Source organism: Microchirus variegatus, assembly GCF_963457635.1.
Source record: "Microchirus variegatus genome assembly, chromosome: 16".
In the NCBI taxonomy this organism is placed as follows: Eukaryota; Metazoa; Chordata; class Actinopteri; order Pleuronectiformes; family Soleidae; genus Microchirus; species Microchirus variegatus.
Genome location: NC_139817.1, coordinates 24,196,005 through 24,209,415, shown reverse-complemented (window position 1 = coordinate 24,209,415; position 13,411 = coordinate 24,196,005). Strand labels below are relative to the sequence as shown.

At 43.6% G+C, this 13,411-nt stretch overlaps 4 protein-coding genes across 5 annotated transcripts in view; all 4 read right to left on the bottom strand.

Moving 5' to 3' along the window:
* Positions 1 to 665: 665 nt before the first annotated feature.
* On the bottom strand, positions 666 to 3,922 carry ctu1 (cytosolic thiouridylase subunit 1 homolog (S. pombe)). Its single transcript, XM_083902263.1, has 3 exons — positions 3,792 to 3,922; positions 1,953 to 2,453; positions 666 to 1,325 (listed from the first exon to the last, which is right to left on the bottom strand). Exons 2-3 carry the CDS (start codon positions 2,446 to 2,448, stop codon positions 790 to 792), a joined length of 1,032 nt encoding a protein of 343 aa, XP_083758389.1. The 5' UTR covers positions 2,449 to 2,453; positions 3,792 to 3,922; the 3' UTR covers positions 666 to 789.
* Positions 3,923 to 4,763: 841 nt separating this feature from the next.
* On the bottom strand, positions 4,764 to 6,246 carry crybb2 (crystallin, beta B2; the record flags this gene model as incomplete). Its single annotated transcript, XM_083903291.1, has 6 exons — positions 6,229 to 6,246; positions 6,018 to 6,114; positions 5,786 to 5,904; positions 5,552 to 5,684; positions 5,028 to 5,170; positions 4,764 to 4,932 (listed from the first exon to the last, which is right to left on the bottom strand). The coding sequence occupies exons 2-6, from the start codon at positions 6,087 to 6,089 to the stop codon at positions 4,764 to 4,766; spliced, it is 636 nt and encodes a 211-aa protein (XP_083759417.1). The 5' UTR covers positions 6,090 to 6,114; positions 6,229 to 6,246.
* A 2,344-nt stretch (positions 6,247 to 8,590) lies between these two features.
* On the bottom strand, positions 8,591 to 9,715 carry LOC310938114 (beta-crystallin B3-like; the record flags this gene model as incomplete). The annotated part of the gene is made up of 5 exons (XM_083902554.1): positions 8,591 to 8,846; positions 8,920 to 9,062; positions 9,170 to 9,302; positions 9,403 to 9,521; positions 9,641 to 9,715. The coding sequence occupies 5 exons, from the start codon at positions 9,713 to 9,715 to the stop codon at positions 8,591 to 8,593; spliced, it is 726 nt and encodes a 241-aa protein (XP_083758680.1).
* Positions 9,716 to 10,452: 737 nt separating this feature from the next.
* LOC310937779 (uncharacterized protein) overlaps positions 10,453 to 13,411 on the bottom strand; it is a 31,072-nt gene continuing 28,113 nt past the window's right edge. For both annotated transcript variants that reach the window (XM_083902136.1, XM_083902137.1), the window contains 2 exons: positions 11,981 to 12,068; positions 10,453 to 11,897 (listed from right to left, as the gene is read on the bottom strand). In XM_083902136.1, the coding sequence (XP_083758262.1) occupies positions 11,993 to 12,068 (76 nt within the window). In that variant the 3' untranslated portion in view covers positions 10,453 to 11,897; positions 11,981 to 11,992. The remainder of the gene's footprint in view (positions 11,898 to 11,980; positions 12,069 to 13,411) is intronic.

The following is a 13,411-nucleotide window of genomic DNA, read 5'->3' as shown; positions in this document are numbered from 1 at the left end:
CAGTTTCAGTTATCTTAAACCCATACCTTCCTGCACTTAAAGAAATATAACTAACAATGAACATAAACTAAAGTGACCAAAGGCATTACCAGATTGTACTTTAGATCTTCACTGTTGAAGTGCATACCATTCCAGTTAGAACTTGAAAGTCCAGCTTCTTCATAGACCTGCACGAAAAAACAAAGAAAAACATGGAGACAACACTGAAAACTTGTAAACAATGTATTTATTATGGAAGTATAGTTTATAAAACAACTTGGGAGGAAAGTCACTGCACCTCACCCCAAAGTATAATAACTCCTAAAAAATAAATATATGCTGGGATATAAAGTAACATTTTAAATGAACTTATATCTTTCTTTATTGGTGTGTGTTGTATGAAGAGATTTTTCTGTGATCAGGGAAACGGCTGTAAAAATAAATTATTGAATTAATAATGGCATTTGATAACGTAGACATTCACCCCACAGAGTGGGAGTGAAGTATTGTTTTTGGTGCCTCTGTGTGTCCGTCTGATCATTTGTTTCCACACTTGACCAACAGAGGGCACCAGAGGCTTGTTGCGTGAATGGGTTGAAGTCTGCCATCTCCGATTGCCTTGTTATTATCCTTTTAGATTGAGGGACATTTATTATTTAATTATTCCATGTTTTTACCAGTGCATGGTGGTTATTTGGATCATTTGAGAAACACTGAATAAGACTGGTCTTTTCCTTTGCAAAAAGATATTATGTTGTTCTAAAAACATTGTCGCTGTCATGGTGACTAAAACAGATGATTAAAAAACTATCAAAACTCAGCAGATTTGAGTTTCCTCTCTTCCTTCTCAGTGAGGGGCTCCTGGGAGAGAATTTTATGATGCAGACGGTTGTGCTTGCCTATACCCAGCTTTGGCAGGCCTCGGTTCAGCCCCTCCAGCAGCACACACGACTTGCACAACATCTGGCTGGAGATGTAGCCACAGCGGTTACAGGTCCCCTGCACAGGCATCTTTACACCTTCACGCACAGACAGGTTCTCACCAGAGTGGATAATATCTATGATGGAGCTGGACCTTACACTCTCCAGGTCCTTTAAAAAGGTCCTTGCATAGCCACGATAAGCATTGGGCGAGTAGATGCATTCAGTGGAAAAGTAGTCCAGCTTCTTGAAGTATGCATACAGGACAATCTCCTTCTCGTACGCGTATTTCAGGGGCTTGCAGCGCGGCACCACTGCTTCACCCTCACTGGCAGTTGAGATGGCAGTACAGCGGCGCAGGCGAGCGATGTCTCCTCGCAGAACATTCATCAAAACCGTTTCTGCCACATCATCAGCATTGTGACCTGTTTAAAAAAAATGCAACGTCAAGCTACTGCAACTAAATCACACAGAATATTTACTCTTTAAAGGGATAGTTCGGAATTTTTAACATAAGACCTATTTTCCAACTCAGCCGGTGTGATGGAGACGTCTGGAGACGTTCTCAAGAAATGTAATTCAGTTCTTCTAGTTGCCGAGTTCGCTGATGCTATGGCTAGCGCAAGTCAATGATACAAGTTAGCATGGCATTAAAAACACTCATACCGACTCCACAGTGCACCCGAGGCAAATCGATTGTAACGGCAGACTATCGATGTACAAAATCACTTTAAAAGCTCCCATTGACCGGATGTTCCAGTTAATGCTGTTTTTTGTTGTATCTGCGCCATTACCTCATTTATGAAGACCTAAAGTTTTGAAACAAACAGTTCAGCCACTGCTGAGAACGCTGGGTTTTACTGTATTCTCAGGCTCTACAAAGCACTCTCTGCAGAAACTAGGAGGTTTTTGACCATAAAAACAAGTTCATGTATGCAAGTAGACCTCCATAACTCACATATATGTGTGATAGGACCACTCTATGGGAGCTGTAACATCAATTGTAAATTCAAGGTTGTAAATCTTGTAATGATATTTGGTTTCGATGTTACCTGTACATATCTTGTCCACCTTCAGCATGACGGCTCCTCTGTCCAACGCCTGCCGCCGGAACACTCCACAGAAGGTGCAGTTATTTTTCAGTCCCACCTGCTTCACTATAGCGTCCATAGTCCAGCCGTACAGCTCCTCGTACGACACGATCGTCAAGGGCAGTTCATACTGTTGCTCATTCCTCTTCACAGTCTCCAGCGAGTCATCTCGATAACCAGTGATTCCCTCATCCACGGAGAGCAGCATGAGCTCAAGGCCGTAGTTGTAGCGCTCATTCAGGAGCTTCATTAGATGTGCAAGAACCGTGGAGTCCTTTCCTCCTGAAGCAGCAATTCCTACGCGTTCCCCGGGTTTGAATAGCTTTGCTGCCACGATCGTCCGATTCACCTCCTCCTCGAACGCCCAGAAGAAGCACTCCTTGCACAACGAGTGGCCCGTTTTTGGACGTTTCAGCACGGCTCGTTTCTCCGCGCAGCAGCTGCAGAGGACAGGCATCTCGGCTGTTGGGGGGAAAGTTTACAGAGTGATTTAGAAGCTAAACAAACATGTTTACAAACATTTTCAAGCCAAAATCTGATGACTAAACATACGCCAACCTATAAAGTTCAGTCTTATTGAAGCTGTTTCAACAGAGCTACTGTTAACAATGACTTGTGCGTATAAGATAATGACCTTTGCAATGAAGTTACTTATCATATGAACATACGATTATAAAATATCGGTCAGGACTTCACAGGTTTATTTAAAGGGACACTGTGTAGTATTTATGGGTTTATATGACCCAAAATCCACTTTTTTATACATATTATGTGCTCCTGCATTGTCTAGTCGCTGTATAATAGTTTTTGTTTCATTTTCGTAGTGTTTCAAAAAGTCGTGTAAAATAACATGGTCGCGGGTCGCGGTTGCATGGCCACTGTTAGCAGCGAGACGCCATGTTTCTACGGGAGCCTGTAAGGACAAACGCGAGAGAACAAATCAAGCGTCGCTTTACTTGTGGAGGAAGTCCCGCCTCCACTCTCTCCGCTTCGTCTGAACCTCATCTTCTGACACGGAGAAAGACGACGAGGACGACATTTGACCGGCTGAGGACACCGTAGCGCTCAGGGAAGGGAGGGGGTGAGCAGAGGAGCGGTTCTTTGTTGTACATTTCAGCCTCTCCTCTAGATGGCACTATAAACTACTTACTTCACCTTTAACATGTTGTAGCAGGAAAATCAGGGATGTTGAGCATATGAATGATGGCTCGGTCCAGTTTGTGTAAGTCAGAACAGTGACAATAAACCAGCAAGGCTCCCTGAAACTGGGGGAAGCTAAATTTAACTCAGCCATCGTTCATTTGACCATTTACACCTGTGTTTTTCTTACTGTGACCTGTCATGGTGTCATGAAAATGCCCATACAGAAACAACCAGTGTCCCAATTCTTTCTTCTTTCTTGCAATGTGTAAAGCTGCGAATTTCAGCCAAGTCTACCGAGTTATTAAAGAAAGAGAATCATAATGGACGTTTGTTATGTGTGCCGAATTTAAGAGGTTACCAAAAGGATCTAATTCTACGACTTTTGAGAAAGATATTCCAGTTTTACAGTTGAACATTCGCTAACCACGTTAGTTTAACACAAATGACGGGGACTACGTCGACACATACCTAAACTAAAACCTAAAATACAACTGTCAGACATGACATACCATAAGTTAAACACACCAAATTATTGAAAATGTCGTGTTTGGGTTAAAATCATCGGTTACAAGGACTCAAACTCAGCGGTTAACGTAAACGTATCTCGCTAGCACAAGTTTAGCCAAAAGTCAATTCGCGTCGGATAACAGTTCGTACCTGCGTTTCCGTTGAAGCAAAGTTCGCACTGACGAAGTGGAGAAGAAATATTCTGGAAAAGGTGACGACAAAATGTGATTTTCTTGCTTAAAGAGCCTCCAGTTTACGACGAGCTGTGTGTAGCATGTTACTTCATCGTGTCGCCGACTCTTCTTCTTCTTCTTCGCCGGCAGAAATCGCATCGTGATAGTTGTTGTGCATCTAAGCAGCGTTGCCTGTCGGCCGGACATAGACACTGCACCTCGGTTTGAAAAAACCCAGAAATAAATCCCATTTTTAATAATTTTAATGACGAGATTGCAGTTCTACAGTTCAGCGTTAAGTAATTTAAGCGTTAATATAATAACTCTTTATAATTTACTGGGTAATTACCCAGTATTTTGGCCATTGTTCTTACCTTCTAATTACAGGTTAATACCAAGTAACACATTTCTGTTACCATATATTTACTGGGTAAATAGCTAGTAATTGGGGGCTGTAGATACCTGCTTATTACCAGCTTATAACACAATAATACACTAAAATTCACCATATAGAAACCAGGTAAATACCCAGTATTTTTGTTTACACTTATTGGTCTGTATCCAGTAATGTCCAATAAACATTTAACAAGCTTAGTCGCTCCTGGATTAAAACTATCAACTGTAATTCATTGCGGACCGCCAGAAATGTTTCTGCGGGCCGCCATTGGCCCCCGGGCCGCACTTTGAGAACCAATGGTCTACATCCATCGCTTTTATTTTGAAAGTGGGGGCTGGCTTTACTGCAGTGTGAGGGTTTGGTGAATACAGTTGTTTGAATCAGAAGTAAATCACGCATGAAATGTATGCAATCATGACCATTTATTATTATAATTTGCTTCAAAGAAAGAGTGTCACTTTTGCAACAGCCGCAACAAATGTCCGAATGCCATGATGTGATGTGATTGAAGGAGCGAGGTCGTTGGTGCAGAGGTAAAGGGTCACGCGCTCATCAGTTGACGGGGTGAAAAGCTCCCCTCTGGTGCCACTGCACGTCTCTGATGCGCCGCACTGACTGGATCTGAGGAATCTGGGCTCCGAACTCAGCCGTGTCCTTGTACTCCCCCTTCTCAAACAGGTACTGGTATCCTCTGTAGCCGGGATACTGATAGCCCACCCAGCTGGTGCAGCACGGACACACACAGGAAGTTGTGGGGATGAGCCTACAGGTTCATCAGAATAACACAAGTGCACATTCTTGCAGGACAGGACTCACATGCCACTCTGAACCCTCACAGAGGAGACCTTCTCCTGGTAGCCGTGTGCGTGAAAACTGGGGACGTCGTCGTCTACGATTTCTATCTTCTTACCCGCGAAGCTGGGGTTTTCGTAAAGGACAATCTTGTGCTCCTGGCTGTCCTGAACAGGGACACAGAAACAGTCCAGTGGGGGTGGGGGTGCGTCATGTGATAAATCTAAAGCAACTGGCCATAAAATCCTCAGGAATAATGTTCATATAACAAACTGAACTCACCAACAACAACAGTAAAGCCAAAATATTTGCATTAAAAAAAACATTTTGCAGACTGCAAATCATGTTTATGTTTTGAAATCATGTTTTTAACATGTGGCACCACCTACCGCCGTCTACCAATCATTGCAGTCAGTAGAGTCTCGGCTGCCGAGCAACCACGGGAACCTAAAAGACCTCGGTGTATTGAATTTTGAATGTAGTAAGCGTTTCTTTTGGCCACATTCTTACATACGGCGCCTTTAAAGGAATCAAAAACCACTTCGTACCACTTTAATCGGGCGGAATGCAAGAACGCTGTCACTGCGCCTGCTGTTTGTCCAGGAATCCCAGCGAGGATACTCCCCCTTCTCAAACACATACTGCTCCCCCTTACAGCTGGCCTGCTCGTATCCCACCCACCTGAGAGGACACAGGATATTGAAAGTGTGTTAAATGTGTGCAGTCAGTTCATCTTCCTCTGTCTTGTTTCTGACCCCCCACCCCCCACCCCCCACACTCACGGTCCACACAGCACCAGTATGGAGCCCACTTTCTCCACGCCTGCCTCCTGGAGGTTGTTACAGGGGCCGGTCAGCTCATGGCAGCGTCCCTGGAAGTTTTCCTGCTCGTAGATAACCAGCTGTGAACCGAGGAGAGGAGAAAAGACGACAATATGTTCCATGAGTGTTGTAGGGTTACACTTCCTGAAATGTAAAAGTGCGTCAGTGTGTGTTTCCAGGCTGAAAAACTCACCTTAAACGCAGTGGTGCTGGGCTGCTGCTGCTGCTGCTGCTTGGACGCAGGGTTCTGGTGGTCTGTGGCCATAGTGAAGGGGTCGGCAAGGACGAAACTGAAAAGCAGCATTCAGAAAACTGCTGAATCATCATTAATAAAGCTGTATACATCTAAATAAGATAATAAAAGTATCAACAAAATACAGCGTTGACAAACACCAGCTGCTTACCAGTACCTGTGTGTGCCAGTGGGCTTGTGATGGTCCGGTCAGCTGAATATATATGCAGCGGTCAGGGGTGGAAGCTCTGGCAGCAGCAGCCGTGTGTCGGCCTGTCATAGGCCCACATGACCGTCTGAGATGAGGGGGTCACCTCGGCTCTGCCAATGCCCACCTCGGGGGGTCACACTCCCACAGAGTTATTTCATTAGTTGTCACATTTGCGCGGCCACTCATTGTTTGATATTCACACGATTCAGCACAAACTCTGCCAAGAGTCCCACACCTACAATGAGAGAGGGGGGGGGGGAAGACTCAGAGCGGCCGGAATAACAGCACAAACAACCCTGGGGATTTACACAAATATAGCTTTATTTCATATTTCAGGAATAGAATTCACATCCAAGGCTAAGGTCGGGGTTCTTTTTAAAGTATTACAGACATATGTTCTTCTGTTTTGATTTAAAAAACAAAGCAAAAGCAATACAAGTTATATGCTTTTTATTTTTTATTTCTTGTGTATTGTAAATATTTTATATTTATCTGGAAATTATTCTAAATTAAAATTTGTATTTAATTTAATTTAATTTAATTTAATTTAATTTAATTTAATTTAATTTAATTTAATTTAATTTTATTTTATTTTATTTTATTTAATTTTATTTTATTTTATTTTATTTTATTTTATTTTATTTTATTTTATTTTATTTTATTTTATTTTATTTTATTTTATTTTATTTTATTTTATTTTATTTTATTCAATTCGATTTAATTTTTATTTTATTTCATTTCATTTTATTTTATTTCATTTTATTTCATTTCATTTCATTTCATTTCATTTCATTTCATTTCATTTCATTTTATTTTATCTTATTTTATTTTAGCTTCACAATTGCACAGAGGCTTGTTTTGCAGTGTCATTTCACTGGGGTGTACTTGTACTACATCCACATGTGACAAATAAAAATCTTGAATCTTGAATCTTGAATATCTGATATTAGAGGATCGACCTACACAGGTTGTTAAATACAAAAAAAGAATGCATGATTTGTAATAATTGGTTCTAAATTTGTTTTTCTTTCATATCTAGAGAGAACCTATTGTTTTTGCCAATATTTATCTGACAGCTGCAGTTTTTTTCAACTTCTCACAAACACACACACAGACACTATATACTGTTAATATTGTGGGCTGTAGTGTACTTTTTTTTTGCTTCTTGGCACTAAATCTTAAACCGTTGTCAAGTTTATTTCCATTTTAAATTGAGAGAGAGTTGCCAAATCTTCTCTTCCAACGCCAAACACAGAGAAATAGAAACATACTTTACAACAATATAAGATTCAGTGCCAGGACGCGTCGTTTCAACAAATAATCAACCAAAGGCATATTTCTACGCTTTTTAAGTTTAGAAAACTGGATGCAAGTATGTGCTGTGGACAAGGACGTGATCTGAAGAGAGAATTTGAAATGATTGAAAGTGACTGTGACTCTCAGATCTTTAGTGGAAGTGGATTTAGACGAAGACATGGTCAGGATACTATTACTTATTATTTATATAATAATATATTATTATTAATGTAGTGTTGGCTCAGTGTGAGTTTTTCTCAGCCTTTTTGTATTTGTACGTCTTCATTACTGCAATCGTATCTTTGTTTTTCCCGTTTGAGAGCCCAAAACAAACATATTCAGACCCCATTTTTAGCACATTTCAACAAAAACAATGTGTGGTTTTATGTCACAAAAAGTAAAAAGCGGTAGATCTGCATGTGTGGAAGGACATACGTGTAGAAGTTTAGATCCTGTGCCGTGACAAAGATGAAAAATGATAGGAGAACGTACTGTATATCATCATGTGTAGGTGTGTGTGTGAGTATAATTTGGGATATTTTGTTTCCCACACTGTTCTGTGAGTCGTCTGCTTTCCAAGAAGGTCAATATTAAATATATATATTAAAAAACACATCAGTATAGTCAAATCTGAGCAGAAGGATTAACCTGTTATTCATGATGAGGATCTTTTAATATCAAATGCATCACATCAATGAGCTTTGTGGGGGAAATCAGTGAAATAAACTGAGCTCTTGTGCGTCTCCACTTTGTCTTAAACAAATATATGTGGCCCTGTTAATAGAGGCTTATCCTAATATTTGTTATCTCATTTAAAGCCATTATATTCACCCCCGACTTACAAATATAATGAACAAACAGCGTCAACTCCAGGTCACAAACAACTTTTATTTGCCAGTGAATCATACATGGCACTCCTCACTGGGAGGTGAAGGCAGAGGGCAGAGGGGCAGGCACTGCAGGCAGCACTGGGGAGGATGTGGGAGGAGACGGGGGTGAGGGGGTGAGGACCAGGTGAGGATCCCGCTCAGCTCGCTCCAGCTGCCGCAGGGGGAGCAGGGGGAACTGGGGCAGGGTCGGGGTCAGGGCCGGGGCCAGGAGCCGGATCTGGAGCAGGGACAGGAGCGGTGAAACAGCCCCTCTTGTGCCACTGCATGTCCCGCACACGTCGGACAGACTGGATCTGGGGCGTGGGAGCGTCCCAGTCGTTCCAGTGCTTGAAGTCTCCTCGCTCAAAGATGAACTGCCGTCCTCTGTAACCTGGGAACAGGTAGCCGACCCATCTGAAAGAACGGGAAAACCTTACGTCACAAAAGTGTTTTAACAAAAGAAATTGGTGTCGGGTGGGGATCTTACGTTCCGTTAAGAGCCTTGACACTTGCTACGCGGTCCTGAAAACCATGGCCCCACAAACTGGGCACATCGTCGTCAACAATCTCCATCTTTCTACCGGTGAATCCGGGGTTTTCATACAGGTGTAGCTTGTGATCAGAACTGTCCTGATGAAGAGAAACAGAGACGCTTCCAAATCCAGTTCATTCACACCACGTAAGCTATAGAAGCACGTTCATATTATGGATATATATATATATATATATATACCCACCACTTTGAGCGGCCTTAGGGAGAAGAGGGAATAGCTGGACTGACTGTTGGTCCAGGTGTCCCAGCGTGGATACTCGCCCTTCTCCAAGACAAACTGCTCCCCCGTGAATCCACACCGACCGTAACCCACCCAACTGACACACACAGGTGGGAGTGTGGGGAAAACAAAGAGAGTTAAATGGACATAAACATCAAATAGGGCAAGAAAATGAAAGCACATGCGTCTTCACTTACGGCCCTGACTCAACTATCACAGAGCCAACCTTCTTCAGTCCCTTCTCCTTCACGTCTTTACACTCTGCAGAAAACTCTGCCTTGCTGCCCTGGAAGTTCTCAAATTCAAAGACCGCCACCTGCATCACACAGAAAGAAGTGTGTTAACATCGCACACCAACGCCGGTTCTTTTTCCCACTGTGGAACGTCTGAGATTAGATTTTCCTGCGTGGGTTTGAATCCCTCTCCGACTCTAACCTTATAAGTGGCTCCAGCTCCGCCCTGGCTCTTCCCAGCGGCCTGCTGCTCCGGTGCACTCTGCTGCTCCGACATCCTCCCGATCCGCTGCTGCTCCTCCACTCCAAAAGAACCACACAGGAGGAAAGTTCAGTGTCACAGTTGCTATGCATCACTCGACTGGCTTGAAACAGGGAGGAGTGGAGTGCATCTAATCCCTAATCTGACATTTCTCTTGCGAGCATTATCGACTGAACACGACAAAGACACAGAATAACTCGGTTCCTTGTCAGATTCAAGCAGTTACAAATCCATGAAGTAAAAAATCCTCACTGACGCAGCACCATCTAACACTGCTTTTAACTCCTGAGTCCCAGAATGAGGCGTTTACCTGGTTTGCCTGCTAGGGAAGTGGTAGTGTCCCTCTCTCTCTCGCTCTCTCTGAGCCACTTGGCGCTTGCTGAGGTTGAGCCATTAGAGGGCACGGATGGGGGGGTATTTATGGTTTATTTCTGGCCACAACAGCAGAAAAAGGAGGCGCTGTCGATACAGCAAGTCTGTCACTCGCATTGTGTCCGTAACGCTGCCTCTCAATGGGCAGCTGCGTTGGCACGCCGGCCGCCCGGGCTCGCTCGCCTGGCAGCCAGCGAGCAAAGTGCGCCGGCACAAGGAGAGGGAGAGCCAAGAGGATTCAGCAAACGGCCGCGCTCAGCACAAACAAACCCTAAACTCACACAACCCGACTACACCCAGCCTCAACCGCACCAAACCCCCACAAATCTGGGTCGGTAAAGAGGAAAAGAAACACTCGGGCAGAGGCCGCAAGCTTAAGCCAAGTACATTTTTATTACGAATTCATTCGCTTTAGGACACTGGCCAGTACAACACAGTGCAATATACGTCTTTACTTTCAAATAAAAAAAAAAAAGACAAAGAAGGACATAAAAATAAACCCCCAAATCTTATGAATATGTGAAACGTCCATGTACACAGAAACCAGGGACAACCCCCCCCCCCCCCTTTCAAAGACTCCATCAACACATTGCACGACGGGACAGAGAGGCGGGGTCGGAGGTCACTGCTGCAGTGCGTCCAGTGACAAAGTGCTTTACAGGACACAGAGCGAGCGGATGGCGAACGCACACGAGACGTTGCGCGGCGAATGTGCGGGTGCGAGTTGTCCGATTTTTTTTTCAAAGGGGCGGAGTCACGTAAACAATGCAGTGAATCCGTACGCAAGCCAACTCTGTGCCAGTGTCAGTGTTTGACGGTAAAGATTGTGCATGCACGTGAATCGGGGACAGGAAGAGAAGGAACATTGTTGGAAAAGCTATTGGACGATTGAGGAGTGTGTGTGTGTGTGTGTGTGTGTGTGTGTGTGTGAGGGCTACGAGGTCAATGTATGGCTTATGATGGAAGCTTTCTGCTGCGGTGTGTTAAAGAAGGGGAAGACAGACTGATTTCAAGAGTGTAGAGTAAAGTTTGTGCTGATAAAGGAGTGTGCACGATTGACAGTTGGTCATAATTCCCCCGATAAGATGTCAACAAAATCTAACATGTTTTAGACAAAACGATATGAAGTAGAGCACGCGGCTTGTGTCATGGAGTCGTAGTGATGCATCTTCTTAAACTAGCTCCCCCGTCTTTGTTAGATCCGTGATAATACGCACACAACAGCTCCTGATTATTCTCACTGACACGATCTACATTTCCACTGACAATCAAGTCAAAGAGGATTTGTTCTCAACGAAAAAAAACAAAAACAAAACAAAAACAAGAAAAAAAAAACCCACGAGTGTCTGAAATCTGTGAAATCTTGTGGTGAAGCCGCTACGTCACACACATACGTCGACTGCCTGAACTCATCAGTGAAGTCAGGAAACTAAACGATCTCAAAGAGGATTGGCTGGATTATTTATTCAGCATCTGGGTCCCAAATATTTGCTCATCTCTTCCTTTTTTTTGTCCCCACTGAAGTGTCCATCTTGTGCGAGGGTCCTCCTGGTGCAGGGGAGCTCCCACAGGTTCAAGCATGAAATGGATAAAGCAGATCAGTTTTTTTCTCCTCGTATACGTTTGTTTCCTTTTTCCATACATCATAGACTCTCCGTAAAAAAAAGGCACCATGCACATTTATCGACCCAGATGGGGAGAGACGAAAAAAAAAAAAGAAAAAAAAAAAGAAAAACCACATCAGCAGCTGCAGAATCTCCTCTCCTGCTCTCTGGGTCAGACATTAAGGCTTCTGTTTCATACAGATTCATCTGGTAAAGGCAACCTGGAGGATGAGAATGAGGAGAAACCATGTGTCACAGGTGTAAATGATCATCGAGGGCTTTTTTAAACATGTTTTTAACTCACCTCATTATTTACTTAGCTTTCACTCTCATATTGACTCAAGCGCTTCTTGGACTTCAGCTCTTTCAACCACTGGGGTGAGTTTTCTTCTCTACAAACCCACGAGAAAGAGACTGAGTGTTACTAAGTGGAACATTTGATTCAAAATCTGTGAAGAAATCTTTACTGCTGCTGCTTTTCCACCACAATAGTCCCACCTTGCCTCTGCATGTTGGAGATTAAAGGTCACATAGAGTGGTCCTGTTGCACATATATGTTAGTTATGGAAGTCTACTTACATACATTAACTTGTTTTTATGCTCAAAAACCTCCTAGTTGCTGTAAACGAGCCGATTGAAATCCTCTTTTCTGACGCTGTTCCTCAGCCGCGATATTTCAGACATAAATCTCACCCAGAAGACAGAGTGTGTTGTGATTGGCCAGCCAGCGTAGAGGCTTCCCAACTGTCTTGTGATTGGCCAATACCCGGAAGTGACATATTCAGCACACCCGCTCTCAGAAGCGCAGCTCCCCCCTCTGGAACGGTGGATGCACTGCTACTCATTATCAAAACATTGTTTTAAAGGGACACTGTGTAGTATTTATTGGTTTATATAATCCAAAATCCACTTTCTTATACATATTATGTGCTCCTGCATTGTCTAGTGGCTGTATAATAGTTTTTGTTTAATTTTCGTAGTGTTTCAAAAAGTCATGTAAAAAAGCCACTGTCAGCAGCGAGACGCCATCTTTCTACAGGAGCCTGTAAGGACAAACGCGAGAGAACAAATCAAGCGTCTCTTTACTTGTAGCGGAAGTCCCGCCTCCACTCTCTCCGCTTCGTCTGCTACGGCCGCGGTAGCTTTGCCCTCTCCCTCGCCTCACGAACCTCATCTGCTGACACGGAGAAAGACGACGAGGACGACATTTGACTGGCTGAGGACACCGTAGCGCTCAGGGAAGGGAGGGGGTGAGCAGAGGAGCAGTTCTTTGTTGTAAGTTTCAGCCTCTCCTCTAGATGGCACTATAAACTACTTACTTCACCTTTAACAGTGTTTAAAAATAGCTTCTTCACAACTCCCCACCTCAGTCCCTTTGACGACCTTTGACCTGGAGTCAGACCCAGAGTCAGAAGACACTGTCGCTCGTGAAACACCTCCACAACGGACGTTATTCTTCTTCTGCGGTTCAATGTACGCAACCGGATGTGCCCGGAGCAGGAGGATCTGCTGTTCAGGAGAACCGCTGTTTACGTAACCGGACCGGGTTTTTTCAGAGATCTCGCTGAGCCTGAGATTACAATAAAACACAGCGTTCTCAGCAGTGGCTGAACGGTTTGTTAAGAACCTTCAGGGCTTCATAAACAAGGTAATGATGCAGATACACACTAAAAAACAGCCTTAATTGGAACATCCGGTCTATGTTCACTTTAAGGATTTAATTATTAAGGATAAG

What these genes read in the sequence shown, in the direction of transcription:
- ctu1 (XM_083902263.1), bottom strand. Translation starts at nt 2,448, where the DNA reads ATGCCTGTCCTCTGCAGCTGCTGCGCGGAGAAACGAGCCGTGCTGAAA. An exon ending in GGTGGACAAGATATGTACAG is followed by an intron (nt 1,326 to 1,952) that starts GTAACATCGAAA and finishes TTTTTTAAACAG; the next exon opens with GTCACAATGCTGATGATGTG.